General features: G+C 45.4%; 1 protein-coding gene across 1 annotated transcript; it reads right to left on the bottom strand.

Annotated features, from left to right (window-relative positions):
- Positions 1 to 583: 583 nt before the first annotated feature.
- Positions 584 to 17,194, bottom strand: LOC149364207 (uncharacterized). The gene is made up of 4 exons (XM_089568645.1): positions 17,078 to 17,194; positions 11,257 to 11,315; positions 10,125 to 10,199; positions 584 to 730 (listed from the first exon to the last, which is right to left on the bottom strand). The coding sequence occupies exons 1-4, from the start codon at positions 17,124 to 17,126 to the stop codon at positions 584 to 586; spliced, it is 330 nt and encodes a 109-aa protein (XP_089424771.1). The 5' UTR covers positions 17,127 to 17,194.
- Positions 17,195 to 19,150: the final 1,956 nt, after the last annotated feature.

Here is a 19,150-nt window from a genome sequence, read left to right as displayed (position 1 = left end):
GGCGTGTTGGTTCATCGTTACACAGGAAGCATAGCAAGGTAACTACAGAGGACGAGGTGAGGACGGGACAAGCGCTTGTCCTCGCCTCGTCCTCTGTAGTTACCCCGCTATGCTTCCTGTCTTTCAAGCCAACGTTCGCTACCCCCCCCCCCCCCCCCCCTCTCCCCCCAATTCCTGTCTGCTGAGCTGTTATCTCTTTATCTCACTTTTGCTGGCCAACTGGTTAATCTTCTTTGGCTGCCATCAGCCTCATGCCTGAACGAGATTCACACTCTTCTTCATAACACCCTTCCCACTTCACGCCTTCATCCGCCAAACCTCGGAGTGAAGACATTATTTAGACTCCGATAAATAATGAACGCTTTGCTCAGATGAAGACAAGTCCTCTTGTCAAAACGTTAGCAAGCACCCCGAGGCTTCCCCGTCCCTTCTGCGCGTCGTGTATTATTATTGTTAGTTACTTCGGACTTACGATGTTCATGACACATTAAGAACTGTATGAGCGCTCGTGACGACAGATTGTTGTAAATGTACCACAACAAGCGATGAGACGAAAGCCAGTTCACAGTTTAATTTTATTTGCTTAAGGCAGAACCTGAAGTGAAGGCAGAGACTGAGGTGGCTGAAGATCAGTGGAGTTTTCAGTGCACTCTCCGTTTACACAGACTCCTATTTTATTCTCGGCTCGCTCCATAGCAACGGGCTCAATCATCTCTCCTTGGTTTGATAGCTATAATATTCAAAGAAAAAAGGTGACAATTACTCATGCACATAAAATACTCGGAATTGAAACTCTATAAAGCTGACAAAGTGAAATAAATCATGAAGGTTACTCGCAGTGCGCATTACAGATTTGGAGATTTTGCGTGACCCATTAGATTAGAAATAGAAGCTTTAAAGCGATAGCATTTAGGCTGTCGTGTCAAAAAAATTCAGTGTTCTCTGTCAAGAAATTTCCTTATTGGTTGAGAGAGGTCACTTGACCTTGCGACGTCCACGCAACCTGGCCATCATGGCACGAGTCAGCCTGCCCAGTGGGTTGTGAGCTACCTGCCCCCATGGCACGTGGCAGAGAAACTAATTGAAATAAATTAAATGCAGGTGCCACCTGCCTACCGTGGCGCTGCGCATGAGCCTTGCGGGAGCTTGGGAAGAGCAACCTGGGTCCTGGGTCCCACTAGCCCCACCGGGGGCTGTGTTTGAAACAGCCACCTGTTGGAGCAGCGGCACACGGCTAACCCGTTGCATCCCTGCTACAGTGGGGGTATGAGGACTCCCCGCGATCTGTGAATGTCATTGAGAGGGTCGTGATGTCATGAACACGACATGACTGGCAGTGGCGCATTCACAGGGCATCGAAGATTTGAAATACTGAGGACCCCCGAAATTTTAAAGTTGGGCTGGCGTCCGAAATTCCAAAGCACCTCAATATTTTGGAATAGGGGATATTCAAAATTCCCCAAGTGCGCTTTCACCCATAACTGTGCTGCCAAAGACAAAATGGCAGACTTCTCTATAAAAAAACAAACTGTGTGGGCAACAGGACAGGCGATAAGGGCGTGTATAGAATGTAAGAAAGGTATTTCGGAAGAATAACAAAAAAAAACTAGTCCTTCTTTCTTTCTTTCAGCTGGGAACGCATATTCAGCCATCTTGTCTTGGTTAACATTGTTATGTAAGAAAGCGCACTTGCGGAATTCTGAATATCCTTTATTATACCTATCCGAGAAAATAAAAGAAGGTTGATTTGTTAGGTGGAATATTATAAGCCCATATGGCAATCCAGTGGAAGGTGCTAGAACTTTCTAGAAGTTTATGACTCATGCTTACCGTATAATGGCAGCGGAGCAGGTTTCAATAGGAGTTTTGGCGGGAAAATTGCAAGATCATCAGACATTCATTGTAGACGCCGTGGTAGGCAACCTAAATGCCGTCGCATTTTCGTTTTTGAGAATGTGTTTCGCAATGGCTTCAGATTTTTTCACTCTGATTTCTATTGCTGTTTTTTTTTCGTTTTATAAAACGGAATAATGCTGGTCATACGCAGCAGCGGAAGTTTTTTAACGGCTTTTGAACTGTAAGGCTTCGCAGGAATCCTTGCAAACCGTTTAATTTTGCTACGGGAAATTGAGGACATAAAAAATAAGAAGAAAGCACAGCGACTAGGTTCTTGGTTGCACCGATGCTGCAGTGAAAGAAGCTTTAAAAAAATGTTCTAGGGTTTCAGTATAGTTAAACCGAGTAGATGTGCGAAAGCATGTGTTTAGCCTGGTTGGCTCATGGTTTCGCTTTTCGGGGTTGTCGGCACGTCTGGCGACAATATTAGTTCGATAGTTGTGAATGGTGGTTGACTGGGACGTGGAAAGTTCCGGCGACGAAGATTCTTGCACAAGTAATCGATTAAGCAGCGGGGCGAGAGGCAGGTTCACTAGAGCAGTTCTCCACCCCGAGCGTCAGTGAGCCGCCTGAAGAGATTCGTCGTCACTGGCGTCGGCGTATAATCATCTTCTTGATCCTGGTAGTATTGATTGATGAAGACCACAATGTACAATGCTCAGCGCGAGAGTGGGGTGCAGTTTAGCACGAGGCGTGATCGTCTGCGGCTATAGCATAGTGCTCTTGTGCTGTGGCCGGCGAAGCTGATCTGCTCGCGCCGCCTCGGGTTCGAATCCCGGTCGCAGCAGTATCTGCTTTAATTATTTATGGTTTGGCCAAGGTCATCCTTGAGGTCAAGCTTCACACAAACTCGGTGCGCCGGATTGACATCGTGAAGTAGTCAAGAAGACGTGAAGTAGAGTCTTGGCAATAAAACGTGAACCAATAAACTCTGCTAATGGTAAAAAAGGTTTACTTTAAACGCCTTATTATTATTACGCAGGATTGTTTCTGCCACTCATACGGACACACCATGGAAGGGCCGAGAGGCGAAGCTATCATGTGCATGCGAAAACAGTCGGGTTTATGAAAGTTAGCACTTTTTCTTCCTACCTGGGCTGCGCAAAACAGATGGCATCGTTTTAAGGCGTGATTCAGAGCAGTGGAATCACTGCACTTAAAAGTTTTAAGACCAGGTCTTCCAGGTTTCGGTTTCGCTGAGTAAAACTATGCACAAAGGCTATTTCCTTATAAACAAAACTTTGTGGTGCTCCGGACGCCTCCTCACCAAAATTCTCACCAAAATTTATGCATTCTTAGCGATTGATAATACTGGCTCCAAAGCAGAATATTTGTTTAATTTTAACATCAATTAAGACCGTCGAAACGGCGAATAGCAATCATAATCGCGAAAACGTATACGGCCTACACCATTGCCTTTGTAGCATGTAAGGCGGAGAGCGAAAAAAGACTATTTTGGGTGAGACTAAGACTTCGTACAAATTTGAGGTCACCTAACTGTTGTAGTCAGATCTAGAAACACCGTACTAAACGCTAGCCCAAGCCTGTCCTTCGTTAACGCTGACGTACCCTCCGTGACTAAAGTAAAAACGCTAGGACTAACTTCTAACGAACATCTAACATGGAGCCTGCTTATCGATTCATTATTAATTAAGCTATCCAAAGCATGTGGCGTATTGAACAAATTCAAACACCTCTTACCTCAATATCTGAACTTGCTCTTTAACTGCTCAATTTTCTCTAGCCGGCTGGCATAATATAACTTAGTATGTGGTACCACGACACAGACCAACCTGAATAAAACAGGAAATTCAGACCACGCGATACATTCCGCCCTAGTATCTTCCATTCAGCAGGTCCAGTTAGGGAGAGCAAAGATTAAGGCACCAGTTACCTCGTATGTTAATCAAATCACGCTTATTGGATATTCATACTGATCCACTCTCACCTCGTTCATGGAAAATTCACTGCCTTCATATCAGCGTTCCTTTCGAACTACGATTTGTGTTACTTCCATCTGATGCAGTGCTGTATTCATGTGATGTATTCTAATGGTCTTCGCAAAGCACAATGTAATGTGTTTATCTTGGCTGCATCTTTTTCCCTCTTTTTCCCTCCTTCTATCTTCAGTTTGGCTAATACGCAGCTTTTGAACTTTGGCGCGGACCAGTCACTTACATTGTTCTTGCAACTGAGTCACAACTTTTCACTCTATTTTATTATTAGAACACCTTAATGCAGATGATACCGTGGTTCTTAATTTTATGTATTCATTCCTGAAATGACGCCGTTGCTGCGGCCATTATAAGTAGGCGTGTGGTACCTTTTAAGCCAGCGTTCTTGCTGGCTTTTTCACCACACTCTAAGCATCAGGTGCGGTACTGAATAAATTAATTTTATTTATTGTAGTGGTTGCATGCGACGCCAGTAGGCGTGACTCTTCACTCCGTGCCCGGTATTAACGGGCCAATGTAAGCCCCCTCCCTCTCTCGCGTTCTTCACACGATGTAAATTGCGTTCACTACATATATATAGAGAACCTTGTTTAGCTCACGTTAAAGAACCCCAGGTGGTCGGAATTTCTGGAGCCCTTCACTATGGCGCCCCACATAGCCTGAGCCGCTTTTGGACGTTAAACCCTCATAAACCATAAACCAAACTGTTTCTGCTAATCTCCATATTTTATTAAATGCGCTTTTTTAAAGCACCTCTCCGAGTCTCCTTTACCATAGCACATGAGTCAATGGACAGATGCCGTGCCAATTCCCTTCCTCTAAAAAAAAAAAAAATCCACTGTTAAGCGCGACAGCGTTAATGGGTCAATGCCCTTATATGGGGGTTTGGAAAAACTTGGTTTTTCAGGAAATAAAATGACACAGTAACTATCTCGCATATCTCCGTGGACACCTGAACGGAGCCGTAAGGGAAGGGAGGAAGGTGGGAGTGAAAGAGTGAAAGAAGAACGATAGAAAGAGGTGCGGTAGTGGAGGTCTCCGGAATAACTTCGACCACCTGGGGATCTTTGACGTGCACTGACATCGCACAGCTCAAGGGCGTGTTTTGCAAGGGGCCTTGGATTATCTGTTACAGCCCGCGTCGTCGCTTCGGCGGACGCGGTGGTTGCGACGCGAGTCAGTTCTCTGTCTGCACGTGGCAGCGGTTGTGGCGCCGCTCGACCAGTAGGCAGGCCCGTGCAATTTATTATTCCTCCTTCTTTCAGTCGCAACGACAACAACACATGCCTGCATCGGAACGCCCTCCACGGCCGGGTCCGAACACGGGAAGGAAGGAAGGGAAAACTTTATTTACACTAATGGTTTTTCCTGCGGTTTGGGGGCATCTTCAGAGACGTCTTGGTTCTACCCCCAGGAGCCTTCTCTGTCGAAGTCGTCCGCCTCTAATCAGTGGTCGGTTGCCCTCAGTCCAGGGCTCCGCTGGCCACTGCCGCCCGTTGAGCTCGCTGCACCAGACCTTGTTGGTCTTCGCAGCGGTCGCTGGACAGCAGAGTCTCCCACTGCTCCGCACTCGGGTTTTGTATTTTGGGGACCACGTCTATGTTTTGGCAGGCCCATGTGATGTGGTATAGTGTAGGTTTTTCGTCGCACCAGGGACATTTGTTCGTGTATATCGTAGGGTGCATTTTGTTTAGTATATGTAGGTTTGGGAAAGAGCCTGTTTGTAATTGTCTCCAAGTGACAGCTTCCTCTCTGCTGAGAGATTTGTGCGGTGGGGGATATCGCATTCTTCTGCCTCTATAGTTTTGTAGTATGGCCGAGTATTCCCTGGGTTCTGGCGCGAGTTCCGCGGTCTCGTCGGAAGCTCGGAAAGTAATGTATCCTCGAGCTATCCTGTCGGCCTCTCGGTTCCCTGCCACCCCCGTGTGCCCCGGTACCCACACAATTTTGTGTCGGATCTTGTCGTTTTGTTCTTCCCGGTTTTTAATTCTGTCACTCGCTGCGAGGAGTATACGGAGCGCGTGACGACCTATCCTGCCATTCATGTAATTTCGGCAGGCTGTTTGAGAGTCCGTAAGTATTGTTAGTGACCGCCCGGTTCTATAGCCCTCCGCCAACGCTAGAGCAACGGCTACTTCCTCGGACTCTGCAGCTGTGCAGCCTCGGAGAGACGCGCTGGTCATTTCGCGTAAAGACGAATCGACCACCGCCGCTACAGCGATTTTGGTATCTCCTCCTCTCCAAGACGCGTCTGTATACACGGTCGTGGCTTGAGGAGCGTATGTTTCCTCGATGAATTCGGCCCTCGCTTCTCTTCTGCCTCGATGGAGGTTGGGATCCATGTTTTTTGGTATTGGCGCTACCTTGAGGGTCTTGCGAAGCTCGTCGGGGATTGTTGCCGTCCTCGACATTTCTCGCATCTGCTCGCGGTATCCGAGCCTCTGCAGGAGCGCTCTTCCTGTCGTTGTTTGCAACAACCTGAGTTTTTGCGACTCAAGCTGCGCCTCTCGTAGCTCCTCAAAGGTGTTGTGTAATCCCAGGGCCATGAGTTTTTCTGTAGACGTGTTGCGTGGTAGTCGGAGCGCTGTCTTATACGCTTTGCGTAGCAGGGCATCCGCTTGTTGTATTTCATTTTTGTTGAGGCACTGGTAGGGTAGGCTGTACGTGATTCGACTAACTACTAGGCTTCTGACTAGTTTTAGTGTGTCTTCTTCACGCATGCCATGTCGCCTGTTGGTGATGCGGGTGATCATGCGTGCGACTTGTAGCGTTGTTGCTTTCAGTAGGGTAAAAGTGTGAGTACTGCGCTGGTTGGATTGAACCCACATGCCCAAAATTCTTATTGTTGTCTTTTCGGGTATGGGCGTCCCTTCTATGTAGACGTTGAGTTTTAGGTCCTCGTTGGTTGGGACGGTCCGGTTTTGCTTGCCTCTCCAGACTCTCAGCAGTTCCGATTTCTCGGTCGAGCATGAGAGTCCTCTTTCTGCGAGGTATTGCTCTACACAAGAGGCCGCTTGCTGTAGCCTTTCTTCCTTCTCTCCGAGACAGCCCGTGTTTGTCCAGACTGTTATATCGTCAGCATACATTGCATGCCTGATGCCTTCGATGTTTTCTAGTTTTCGAGCTAGGCCTATCATAGCGATGTTGAAGAGTAGGGGTGAGATAACTGACCCTTGGGGTGTTCCTTTGTTTGGAGTGCGAATTTTTTCCGATCGAAGGTCTCCTATGCCGATGGTGGCAGTTCTATCGGACAGGAAGGCTTTGACGAAGCCGTGGATTCTGCGTCCGCAATCCAGGTTGTCTAGGCCCGTAAGGATCGCTTCGTGGCTGACGTTATCGAATGCCCCCTTGATGTCCAGGGCCATTATGACATTTTCTCCCGTCCGAGGTACGTTTCGCAGGACATCTTCTTGTATTTGGAGGAGAACGTCCTGCGTCGAGAGCTTCGCTCTGAAGCCGAACATGGTATGTGGTACACAGTCGTTGTCTTCCATATAATTTTTGCAGTCTGAAAGTCACAACCCGTTCGTAAAGCTTGCCAAGGCACGACGTGAGTGATATAGGCCTGAGGTTTTCAATTTGTAGCTTTTTACCAGGTTTAGGTATCATTATTACTTCGGCGTGTTTCCAATCTTCGGGAACCGTCTCCGCCTCCCAATGTTTGTTAAGAAAGGTGACGAGCTCTTGTATGAGGTCGTCGCTCAGGTTGCGGATTAGGGCGTTGTCGATTCTGTCCGCTCCGGCTGCCGTGTTTCTGGTGAACTCCACCTCAACAGCCGATCGCCTTAATCACTGAGCAACCACGGCGGGCCTAGATGGTTAACCTAGGTTGCTTCTCCGGCGGGTGGCCACCTGAGCCACTCTACGCCACCCTGTTTTATTGCGAAAGCAATACTACTTGCACTTTCAAGCCTTCGCGTGACCCGGCCGCAGTTAGGTTTGACCTTTAGCGGAGTGAATATGGGAGACCAACTCGCTCCTTCAGATAGGCCGGCTGCAGTTACGCCGCGCCGCGCACCTGTGGCGCCACTGCCGCTGTGACGTCATACCAGCTGTAGATTATGGGCGACCAACTCGCTCCTTCAGAGAGCCCGGCTGCAGTTACGGTGTGTGTTTGCCGCGCCGCAAACCTGTGGCGCTACTGCCGCTGTGACGTCATACCAGCTGTAGATTATGTTTTCTCTCTCTCATTCGCAACACAATCAAACACAAATATAAAAAAAATACTGAAGATGATATGAGTCGTCGCGCAGCGGCGGCCGGTAGCCACGCGTGACCTGTAGACGCGGCGCGCTGCCTTCCTTCAGTTGGAGGCGCTGCGCTTTTGCTTTCGCAACCTACCAGGCGTAACCAAAACTAAGCCCCCGACAATTTTTCGCTCATAACGCCGACAACGTCGACAATTAGGTTGTCGGTGCGCCAGGTAGCTTCGGCCGCTCCGGCTGCGAGGCTTGAAACGGTCGCGAACGCCGACGGCGGGAAATTTTTTCCTACATGAAGGTACGAACGCTCTCGCGTTAAAAGTCCCAAGATGCGGAGTGCAATCCGGAAGGGCGGGGTGAAGCCCCTTGCAGACGACGTCGCATTGCGGGTTTCGGCATTGCGTGGTAGAACGCGCAGTCGTAAATATCGTTAGAAAATATTAGCAGCACAGTTGCAGCCAACGCTATCAAGCGATTTCGCCAAAATATTTTCTGTGCCGTGCCCTCTCTGAGTCCGTTTCTCTCATATGTATATCGTAGAAGCCTCCACAAGCGAAATTTCTCTTTCTTTTCTGTCCTTTTTTGGGGGGAGGCGTGGAGAGTGTCAGATCACAGCCCGCGCTTTGCCAGGAATTTCTTTTCAGTTCTTGTCCCCCGGCGTATTTACGGTGGATGGATGGAAAACTTTAGGTCTCAGGGCCACAGCCCTCACATTACGCGCGTGTCCAGGCCACGTAAGGTCATCACAGCGGTGTTTCCGTGGCCTTGTAGGTAGAGCGCCTCATGATGCACGTCGGTATGCGTGAAACAGGAATATTTATGTTGTATGACGGCGCACGGAAAATGTCTGTAGCTTTCTGCCGGGACAGTGCGCCTGCTTTCACGGCTAATTAGGAAGAAATGAACCAGATGAACTATAAATTAAGGGCAGAGCAGTACCCATATGACAAAGGAACATAAATGAACTAGGGGGCGTAATCTGCAACGACCCAGTTCATTTTCTATTCCCTTTGGCCACGACATCAGTGTGACGAAAGCAACAGCATGTGGAAAACAAACGGTAAGCACAGACACATCTGGCCTGTCCGCGGCACTGCCGCTAGCTAGCCCCGTGCCACTGCGTCCTGTCCGGCTCAGTCACACGGGCCGGGCTTCGCTAAATTGTCGCACAAACGGCGACCAGTTTCTTTCCCGAGACTGATCACCTGCGATAAACTCGTCAGGCGTGTCACACGTGTCGTCGTACTGTCATTCATGGGCGTCGTTGGCGGCGGGCCAGTACGACATGTGCTGGAGGCGCGTGGATGCAAGCAGATGGCAAATTGGGCACGTTTCTGTCACGACCAGAGTGACGTCTGATCTAGCTCTCTACGGCAATGGGAGCATCGACCAATGGCAGATGACCAAATGAAATGAAATGGAAATGGATCGTTACAGAATAAGGTCTGACGACATGAAACATTAAATGTTTGCTTTTTTTCTGGGCCGAAACAAAAAAGAGTGGGAGCTACTAGCAGACGGAAAGAAGTCCGTCATTCGGCCATGAGGCAAAATGATGAACCAATGAAATACACTTCGCTGTGCCGTCCCAGCGAAGCTTCCAGTGCCAGCGTGAGGAAGAGGTGGCTGATTTCGTGGAAATGAGTAGAAACAAACTTTGAATTTTTAATCGCTGTTGAGAGAGCGCATGGCTTTGATATTTTGAAAAGGCGATTATAACGACCCAATCACCAATCTACGCACCGGACTTGTTTATTCAAAATGTCGAAATCTGGTGAGGCGCCGTTTAAGACTCCTTCATCCTTTGGCACTTCTAAGTTCGGTACGGTTCTGAAGCACGCTATTCCATCTTTAAATAATTTTCATATGCCACCTAGGCGAGCCTACAGCCTATGTGAAATAAGTACCTTCGTGGCCCCTCCCGTGCCATTCACAACTGATCTGGGAGTAACTTTCTGGACAGGGGACATGACATACTTGACTATGCACATTTTAAACATCTAAGGCACATCGACGGCCTAAAAAAATTCCTGGCAAAATAAAAAAATTTCCTGGTAAAAATTATACTCACATAGCAGGATTGATTGTCACTCAAGGCGTTCATTATGTCTGAACACGCAAACGAACATCGCTGGTAAACGTGTGTCTGGAAAAGAAAAAGAAGTGTTTTGATTCGCAAAGAAAGCTTTTCCCTTCTTTCTGCTCAGTTTTAGAACAACAAAAAAATTTGGTGGTGAGCCATTGCTTGCCATTTCGCAATGCTCCTACTGTTGCTTTTATGCTTATATCCATAGCCTTATCTCACTTCCGAAGCTACCCCGTACTGCGGTTCGACTTGAATCTGGCTGCATTATTATTATTATTATTATTATTATTATTATTATTATTATTATTATTATTATTATTATTATTATTATTATTATTATTATTATTATTATTATTAAATAAAAGAACTGAGACAGTATAACGAAGTAGTCACACATCGTAGAATAGCCCTCAACTTACGAGGCACAAAATGCGCGCCAGAATTATTTCTCAACTCAAAGTTCGATTTTATCATTTAGCGTCTTTTATAGATGCATACCACTCAGAAAGAAATAAATTTACTTCCAAGTATTCAAATTGATAAAACTAGCTCTGCATGCACTTCTGTGGCGCTGCATTGTGGCACTTTCCGTTTCACTCCATCACCTCAAACATATACGTCATGAGCTATAAAGAACATTCAATGACTTTCAAGAAACATATTTTTTTCTATTCGTGGTATTTTGAATTTTTGGGCTGATACTGTGCTCCATTGTAAAATTATCTACAGTTTATTTGCTCTCCGTATATGCAGTGCTGGGAGTCGCCATCTCTAAATGGAGCATCTTACCACCAAAGCTAAACAGTAGTATATCCTGAGTTTTACCCCTGTTGTCATTTAACGTGGTCATTTATAGTACTATGATGGCGGCACTTCAAGCCTCAAAGGAAACTTCGGTGATTGCTCCGCCTCTGCCTCCTTATCTAACTCACCGTGGCTAAACCACAGCTGATTATGAAGCTGTGCTGTGACGTTCGTCTTACCGCTGCGTTATAGTTATCCGCTGTGATTACGAAGCTGCTACTTTTAGTACTCGAGTCAAGTACTGAACTGTGCTATGCAATATGCCTTTTGCGTAAGGTTTTGGAAATGAGAGGATATAGCTGGAAATACTTACAGCCGATGCGTTACAATCCGAGTCATATTTAAAGTGTGGCTCTTGGTTAGGTTGTTCAGCTAGCAAAAAAGAAAAGACAAAAAGAGATGTTTAGTGTTTAACGTAACCGCTTATCCACCGCACACACAAATTTTAGGTGACGCCAGAAAATTACCACTGCTGCATTGTTGTTCGGAATTCTGCAGGGTGCTCGGTGACGCCCCTGTGCACGCTTTGGAAAAGAGAGGACTGTACTGGATATAATATTATGTATAGGAATGGGTTTCATAGCTGCAAACATCTAGGGGGCGTAGAGGCAACGGGGCAGTGCCAGCGTAGCCAGTTCGAGTGCGGTCTGGCGTAAAGTGATGAAAATGAAGTATCGGGAAAATTGCCGTGTTCACGAATTAGTAATACCGGTAATCTTTATTCATGGTTTTTTCGCAGTATATGGTGGCTCCGCATCTAAGTTGCTACCATTTTAATATTTGTAATATGACGTGCAATTGTGCTGAAAAGTTTAGAATGTCCCTTCAATTTCCACCATATAACGTTCAATAGGGAGCGTAAAATTGTGAAGTTATTATGTATGCGTGGAGGTGTATTTAGTCGCATTATTTCACAACATACCTCCAATATATTCTGCTTCTCCATTATATCTATCAAACAAATGTCAATGTGCCATCCGCCAGAAAAGCAGAATAATTTAGAAGATAACTGACTGCAGCCAAGACTTCCTATGGTTGTGGTGCAGCATTGACAGGTGATGGAAAAGTTTTTAATTTTGAGACTAAATATTCTAGGGGCTGGAGTATCTATGCTCCGTTTTATCTTTTTTTTCTAGAAATTCAGAAATCATAATTACTCGATAAATATTATTGTGTAATGGCCATATTTTTCTGAAACCTAAAAGCTCCTTTTTCATTTTTTCATTTCTGCAAACTAAGGAACACTAAACGAAATGTTTAAAGTTTGCTGACTTCATTCAATGTTTTTACTTTTCAGGAATTACAGGGACGCACTTTCAACCTCGGCTAGCCCAAAAAATTTGTATGGATAAATAAGCTTCACACAAGAAAACAGATATTTTTGCTTCGTGAACACCGTGGAACCCTAGTTAACAGCTGCTAAGATTACATGCATGTTCCACCCGCAGTGGATGCCCGAGCTGACCATTATTGTTTGAGACCATCTCTCTTCGAAGGTTTTTCTTCGCATGGAGTCCATCTGCGCGCCATAACCATATTCTCAGCTGTAACCCATTTATTATGGCAAATTACAAGAGGAAATTGACTCAAACTTTGCGGAAAGTGACTACACTACTCAAAAGGTTCCACGTCGGCCTTCTCTGCTGTTGCTCAGACTAAATTTTATGCAATATTGACGGCACCAGGGTGCTCATGTGTTTGATATTCGGAACTTCATTAGCGTATTGCCTGTACAAAAGTCCTGAGAATGGGTGGTTTCAGGAAAAGGTATCGATATTATTTCCTGGCAAGGTCTCGCATTTTGGGTATTACTATGTCACAATTTCGCCGGTGCATGTTATTTTCGAGAATTATGATGTCGCTCCATTCAGTTACATTTCGCAGAATAATAGATTTCGTGGGCATGTGACCTCATTTTTATTTTCATGGTCATAAGGCAAGGTTGGTGCCTCACAGCAATGCTGGCTACCCCTTTTCGCGTAACTGATGACATAGTGCAAAGCAGTTCAAAACTGCAGCACATGATTACAGTAAACAATAACCACAACAAATCAACAATCAGGTGATAAAAACGCTCACTGCTGTCATGAACTAGTAATTCAAGCACGGTAAAGCTGCAATGGAGTAAAGCAGGTTGGGAATTTAACATCTTTTGATTCCTGAGGTTGTCGCTGCTCTCGAAGATGAATTTTAGCGCCCCGATTGATTGCTATTATAATGCGATTGCATTTGGAGTGCCATGGAGGCGAAAACTGCCCGGCGTCGACGTCTCTGGGAAATTTGTGTGAAAGAAGAAAGGTAGAAAGAGGTGCCGTAGTGGAGGACTCCGGAATAATTTCGACCACCTGGGGATCTTTAGCGTGCACTGACATCGCACAGCACACGGGCGTCTCTTGCGTTTCGCCTCCACCGAAACGCAAAAATTGGCCAACGACATCGACGCCGCTAGATTTTGCGCGAAAGTGAGCCCCAAGGCTGTCGCGTTAAACAATTTTTAACCTATACGAGCTTCCCTTTTGCTGTTGTTTATATAAGCTCTCTCTGATTGAACTATGCGTAGTCTCATACTGAGTCCAGCTGTGACACTCTCTTGCTTCTTGCTACGCTCAGAGGAATCAATACACGCAGAAGTTTTCACTGCAAGGCTAGCAGAATCGATGCACTCATTATGGCCGATTGTGGCGACAACGTCTGTTGGTCGCAGTTTTTCTGCTGCCAGTTAAGCTGCCGAATATTCAGTTTATCACATAAAGAGCCGACCTTGAACCACAGAACAGCAGAGATTGGCCCTCTGGAAATAATAAAGGAGAAACTGTAATGAATGGTGGATATGGAGAAACGAATAGTGTCACGAGTAATGTTCTTACGATATGTTTGCGTTCAATTTGAGCCCAATAGTAGTAGAATAATTAGGTAAAGAATTATAACTAACTAAAGAATTTTTGAAAGATGATCTCGATCCTCGTAACGCGAATGATTAACCCTAACTGGTCCACAAAGTGTCTAGCAATTCTTTTATTTGTCCTGAATGCTACTGCCACGCAAGTTAAGATTGTTTTTATGTTCTGGGAGGGTTACAACGAGCGCTTCATGATGTGAAACTGTGTTGCCATGGGCTTGAGTATCTCGTCGTGCAGTGTTTGCGCGGAGGGTCTGAGAGCCTTCGTCCTCATATCAATGCGCCACATGTTTCTGGCTCTGTCCTCCCACATACGTGTAGAGTTCATAGTGCGACTCGACGCCTAGGTTACATTTATCGACCTTCAGCATTGAAAGGGATGTGCACCTCGCCCTTGGCGACTTTACCCCAGCTTCGGTGGCTTCTATGCGCAGAAAGTAAAAAAAAAAATAACGCGAGAACAGACAAAGGTCAAGGGAGGAGACACATGTGATTATTAACAAGCGCTTCTTAATCGTCGTATATCTCTCTCCCCAGTTGTCCCTTTCCTCTGTTCTTGCGCTAATTCCTTTACATTATGCAAAACCAACTAGTCCGACAGCACAACCTTCTGTTCTATGTGCAGGCGCGTAGGCTGCCGCGCTATCTACTTCAGGGTGTATTTTTGAGAGACGTTTCAAGGCATTTGGTGGCGAGATTTGACAATGGTAGCGACGGGGGCAGTGGTTGAGTGGGAGGGAGACAGAGTCGCCATAGCCGCAATACGCACTAGAAATAGCACAGGCGGAAGAATGCCCATAGCCCTGCCAATACGAACAAGTCTACCAGGTCATCATATTATTATCACTACAGACTCAGAACCGGCCGGTCGCAGCTACGCACAGGCACGCGTCTCTTCAATCGCGCATCACATCCTACATTGCATCCATAACGTCCTGCAAACCTGCCTTGTGTGCACAGTTGGGCTCGTGTCTCTGCATGCCAGTGACCGCGTTCATGCGACAGCCTGAATAATAATCCTCCGGGCGCCAGTGGAAAGCCATACCCATATTATACCGATCGTACAACAATACATACTCACCACCTCATAGCAATTTCCGTCGAGAGGAGTCGGTCTTCTGACGCCAACTACAGGCTAACACTTTCCCCGATCTTGCTCTTACGCGCATCTTTTATCCTACCCACTACCTCACAAATTGCTCGTTTTGTGGCTGAATTGTGGCTTAATTCTCTGTTTTTTTTTTTCAGTTAAAGAGCTTCTGTTTCGCGCTCTCTTATGAATATATAATTTTCCAGAAGCAAGGTTGGCAGTCGGCTTTGAGGACGTGAAGCTTCTGAACTAATTTTGGTCTCGGCTTGCTTGGACTTCCCCACTGATGGCTTTGTTTAGTTGCACTGAAGCTTTGGAGTCCATGGGATGCAAATATCTATATTGCTAGATCTGAATATTTACTGTTGCTTAGAGTGTACTTATGCTTGACATTCATACCTATATTAAAATATTCTGCTATCGGCGGTAGAAATTACACTTACTTTTTATATGAAAGAAGCCAACAGCCACAGAAACCAAGGGGCACAGGGGATTTTTTAATTAATTTATTTATTTTGTGGTGTTGATCAATTTAGAATATTACTTAATATGTTATCGCTTAAAGCGAATTGATTAGAAAAGCAGAAGAAAAAACAACCACTGCCGCCGGTGGGATCCGAACCGACGACCTCCGAATTACGCGTCCGGTGCTCTACCTCTGAGCTACGGCGACGGCTGTCAAATCTTCAGCCGTCGCCGTAGCTCAGAGGTAGAGCACCGGACGCGTAATTCGGAGGTCGTGGGTTCGGATCCCACCGGCGGCAGTGGTTGTTTTTTCTTCTGCTTTTCTAATCAATTCGCTTTAAGCGATAACATGTTAAGTAATATTCTAAATTGATCAACACCACAAAATAAATAAATTAATTAAAAAATCCCCTGTGCCCCTTGGTTTCTGTGGCTGTTGGCTTCTTTCATATTTATAACGAGCCCCTCATTCCCCTTCCCTTGTTTGCTTACTTACTTTTTATGTGAGTCGAGGGACTTAATCATTCAATCGTTTTTTTTCGTTATTCTGTAAGAATTTTTTTTCCAGATACTTTTATTTACGTGTTAGAATATAAAGATATTAACGGACGCGTGTAGCGACAGCGGTCAAGGTACGGAAGTTCGAAGACGCAGGCGATGAAAGGAACACGTCATGCTGTTTCACTACTTCCCAAACGTTTGAGAAAGCAGGAAAACAAACAGTGCAGACTGTCTTCAGCTTCTAGCACTTCCATCTTGACTGTTGTTTGGTCAAGTCCTTATAAATAGCAGTGCCTTTTGATTTCCGCGCTGTTGCCATGCTGTGCGCGAACTGAGCTGTCAATCATGAAATGCAGATTAAACTGACTTTAAAATAGCGCAACCAACCTTCGAACGGAAGAAGTTGTGATAAGGGGGGCGCGGTAGACTGCAAGTGAACTGTTAGTGCTCAGCTCATGAACTTTAATTATGCTTGTGTGCTTTATAGTGATATCTCAATTAGTGCTTGCTGCTTTATCTACGATACTACTTTAGACGTCTTTCTTGGTGTATCCATGTTCTGTTCTTGCGGCTTCTTAAGCTGTTACTCCGCTTGGCTATCGGCACCTTCGAAAAAGCTGTGCAGCTTGATGATGTATTCATGCTAATAATCGGGCTTGATGAGAAGGGCTAGTTTTAATTCCATGGCCAAGGCTAGTTCCACTCGTATGCGACTTATCTCCTTTCTTCGGGCTTCTCTTTTCACGACTAGGCGATTAATGCCAAGCAGGGAAACGACTAACTCAGAGTTTGGCAAGTTTTGAACCGTTGGAAAGCTTGTTTGTACTCAGTGATCATTACGCTAGTCAAACTTACTGCAATTAAATCTGGAACAAATGCTTGTCCCGACTAGGGCAAGCTGGGCTTTACGATATTCTTAAAGGAGGTATGGCTGCCAAGTCCACTTTGAAGCCACAATTATGAAATACATATTTTGAACGAGAGCTATTAGATGAAATGAAATCAACGATTACTCCTCAAATATGGGAGAAAAACAATTTTTTCCCAAATAGTTTTCTTTTGCACGATCATTGCAATTATTATTTTTAAAATTCTATGTGGAAAGAAATGTTTCTGACAACGAATTCTATGTTTTCTCTCATATTGCTTCTACATATACGCGTTCATGAAGTAACTTACCTCCTGCCAAAATGGCGAAGGCTGCACCTAAAGCAAGGGTGGCCAGCATTCTCTTACGATGCCTGCGGGAGAGCCTTGCCTCTCGAGCGTTGTAGGAAAGAACGATCTGGGTGGGCGTATTGCTTTCAACGCTTGCACAGCGAGAAATATATTGTATTGTGTTCAGAAGAAAAGCCACTTCTGAACCTTTACGTTTTCAACGATGATTGGTCAGCGCTTACGTCAAGCATGAGTGACGTGTCTTTAACTGGAACTGCCAACTGCTCAACAAAACAGGGCCGCGTCCTAAGGCTGCGCTGTGATATTTCAGCGCTTTTTGTGCTGAAATGTCAATCCATTTTCACTAAAACGACGAGGTCAGGTTGTAACATGGACATCTACGCTGCTGTCCGATCTGACCGTCAATGCACACGTCGCAAACCTATTCAATCGGCTGCAGTGACTCGGTGGTTATATATGGCGCTCGGGGGCTGATCCCGTGGGAGCGGGTTCAATACCGGCCGCTGCGGCCGCTTTTCGTGGAGGCGAAACGCATAAACGCCCAAGATTTCTTTCTGGAAAAAAACATTTTTGAGTAGGAAACCATTTATGAACGCAGATTTTTCATATAATGGAAGATTTAACTATAACAATAATTTAATATAATAATATATCAATAATAATATAATATATCAGCAGATGACCCGACGGCAGTCTTGCATTTTTTTTTCTAGACCATCAAAAGCGTTCACTGTTGCTTTTCTGTGGCAGGCTTAACAGTTCAAAACGATTGATGGAAACCCTTTAAAAGAAATATTTTGCTTCATGTCAGAAGAATGGATCATTACCTTCAATATTTCCGTAACAGTATCTTACAATTTTGCAATTAAAAATATTTTGTCCGAGAATGTTGGACAGAGGCGCCCGTGTGCTGTGCGATTTCAGTTCAGGTTAAAGAACTTCAGGTGGCCGAAAATTTTTCGTAGGCCTCCTGTGTGTCACAATATACGAATAATACAAATACAATGAACTCTAACACAAAGTGCTTCATTCTCCACAAGCGCTATAAGCGAGATGGGTTTCACAATTCTCTCGTAACAGATGAGGAATGTATCACTAGTGAGCAAAGTGGAAAAGGTAACAGAAACTGGAACATTTTGACCAGACATAAACATCGCATCTCCATACCAGATAAAATTGTTGTGAGTAAATCTGTGCAGATTGTTTCTACTTTCGGCGTTTTGGTGACCTAGTACTTAGCACAAACTTCGTATTTTCTAGGTGAATTATGTATTGCTTTGTGTAGCGACCATGAAAGGTGGCTTCAGGTCCTGCTTGAAGCATTACGGGAAGTACTGCTACATTCATAACTTCACAGTGGTTTCATAGCAGCTCCGACGCTTCTGAAAGACTAAACGTAGCTTTTAGGACTGAATAGTTTCACAAGCAGAACCAAGCGGACACTTAATCTCTGAAAAGTATGATAATGAGATAGCATGCGCAGGCGCTGGCTGGCGCTCGTCTCTGTTCATCTGTGCGCGCTGCGCACTCTCGGCACGTGGCTGGTGTGAAGAGGGATGGAGGAAGGCTGGAAGGTGGCACGTCACATGACCTGATGACGTTCTAATTGCCTCGTTTCAAATGCTTCAAAGGCGTCAAATGCCATCTCATTAAAAGCGTTGGCGAACCATCTCATGTATATCTCTCGGCGCTTTGCACGGGGTTCCTACTGCTCCTCCCGGTCATACGTGATGCGAAGAATGGCCGTAAGTCATGTCAATAGTGGTGAAAGTTGGCATGTGCGCTGTGAACGGCGCATGTTCATAAAGAGGAATAAATAACCAAACAAACTTTATTGCACTAGACAGGTTAGAAGTACTTTCAACAACGAGGAAACACTTTGAACGAGGAAACAGTTCACCAGAACGACTGTCCTCGTCTTCGGTATGTGTGGCCAAATTATACTCCTTCGAAAAAGTACTATCCCTAGCCTTCTCAGAGATATCTGGCGTTTGTTTGGACGAGACCCGTTAATCAGAAATTTAACTAATGCCCCAAAATTTACAACGTTTGATATAGTACCAATAAAACGAG

This window comes from Amblyomma mixtum, chromosome 2, assembly GCF_055824585.1.
Source record: "Amblyomma mixtum isolate Tamu chromosome 2, ASM5582458v1, whole genome shotgun sequence".
NCBI lineage: Eukaryota > Metazoa > Arthropoda > Arachnida > Ixodida > Ixodidae > Amblyomma > Amblyomma mixtum.
This window is presented reverse-complemented; position numbering and strand designations above follow the sequence as displayed.

Bases quoted from the DNA above. Each gene is read 5' to 3' on its own strand.
- LOC149364207 (XM_089568645.1), bottom strand. From the start codon at position 17,126: ATGCTGGCCACCCTTGCTTTAGGTGCAGCCTTCGCCATTTTGGCAGGA. The intron at 11,316-17,077 runs GTAAGTTACTTC...CTTTTTTGCTAG, and splicing joins CTTCGCCATTTTGGCAGGAG to CTGAACAACCTAACCAAGAG. The intron at 731-10,124 runs GTGAGTATAATT...TGAATATTATAG, and splicing joins GTGACAATCAATCCTGCTAT to CTATCAAACCAAGGAGAGAT.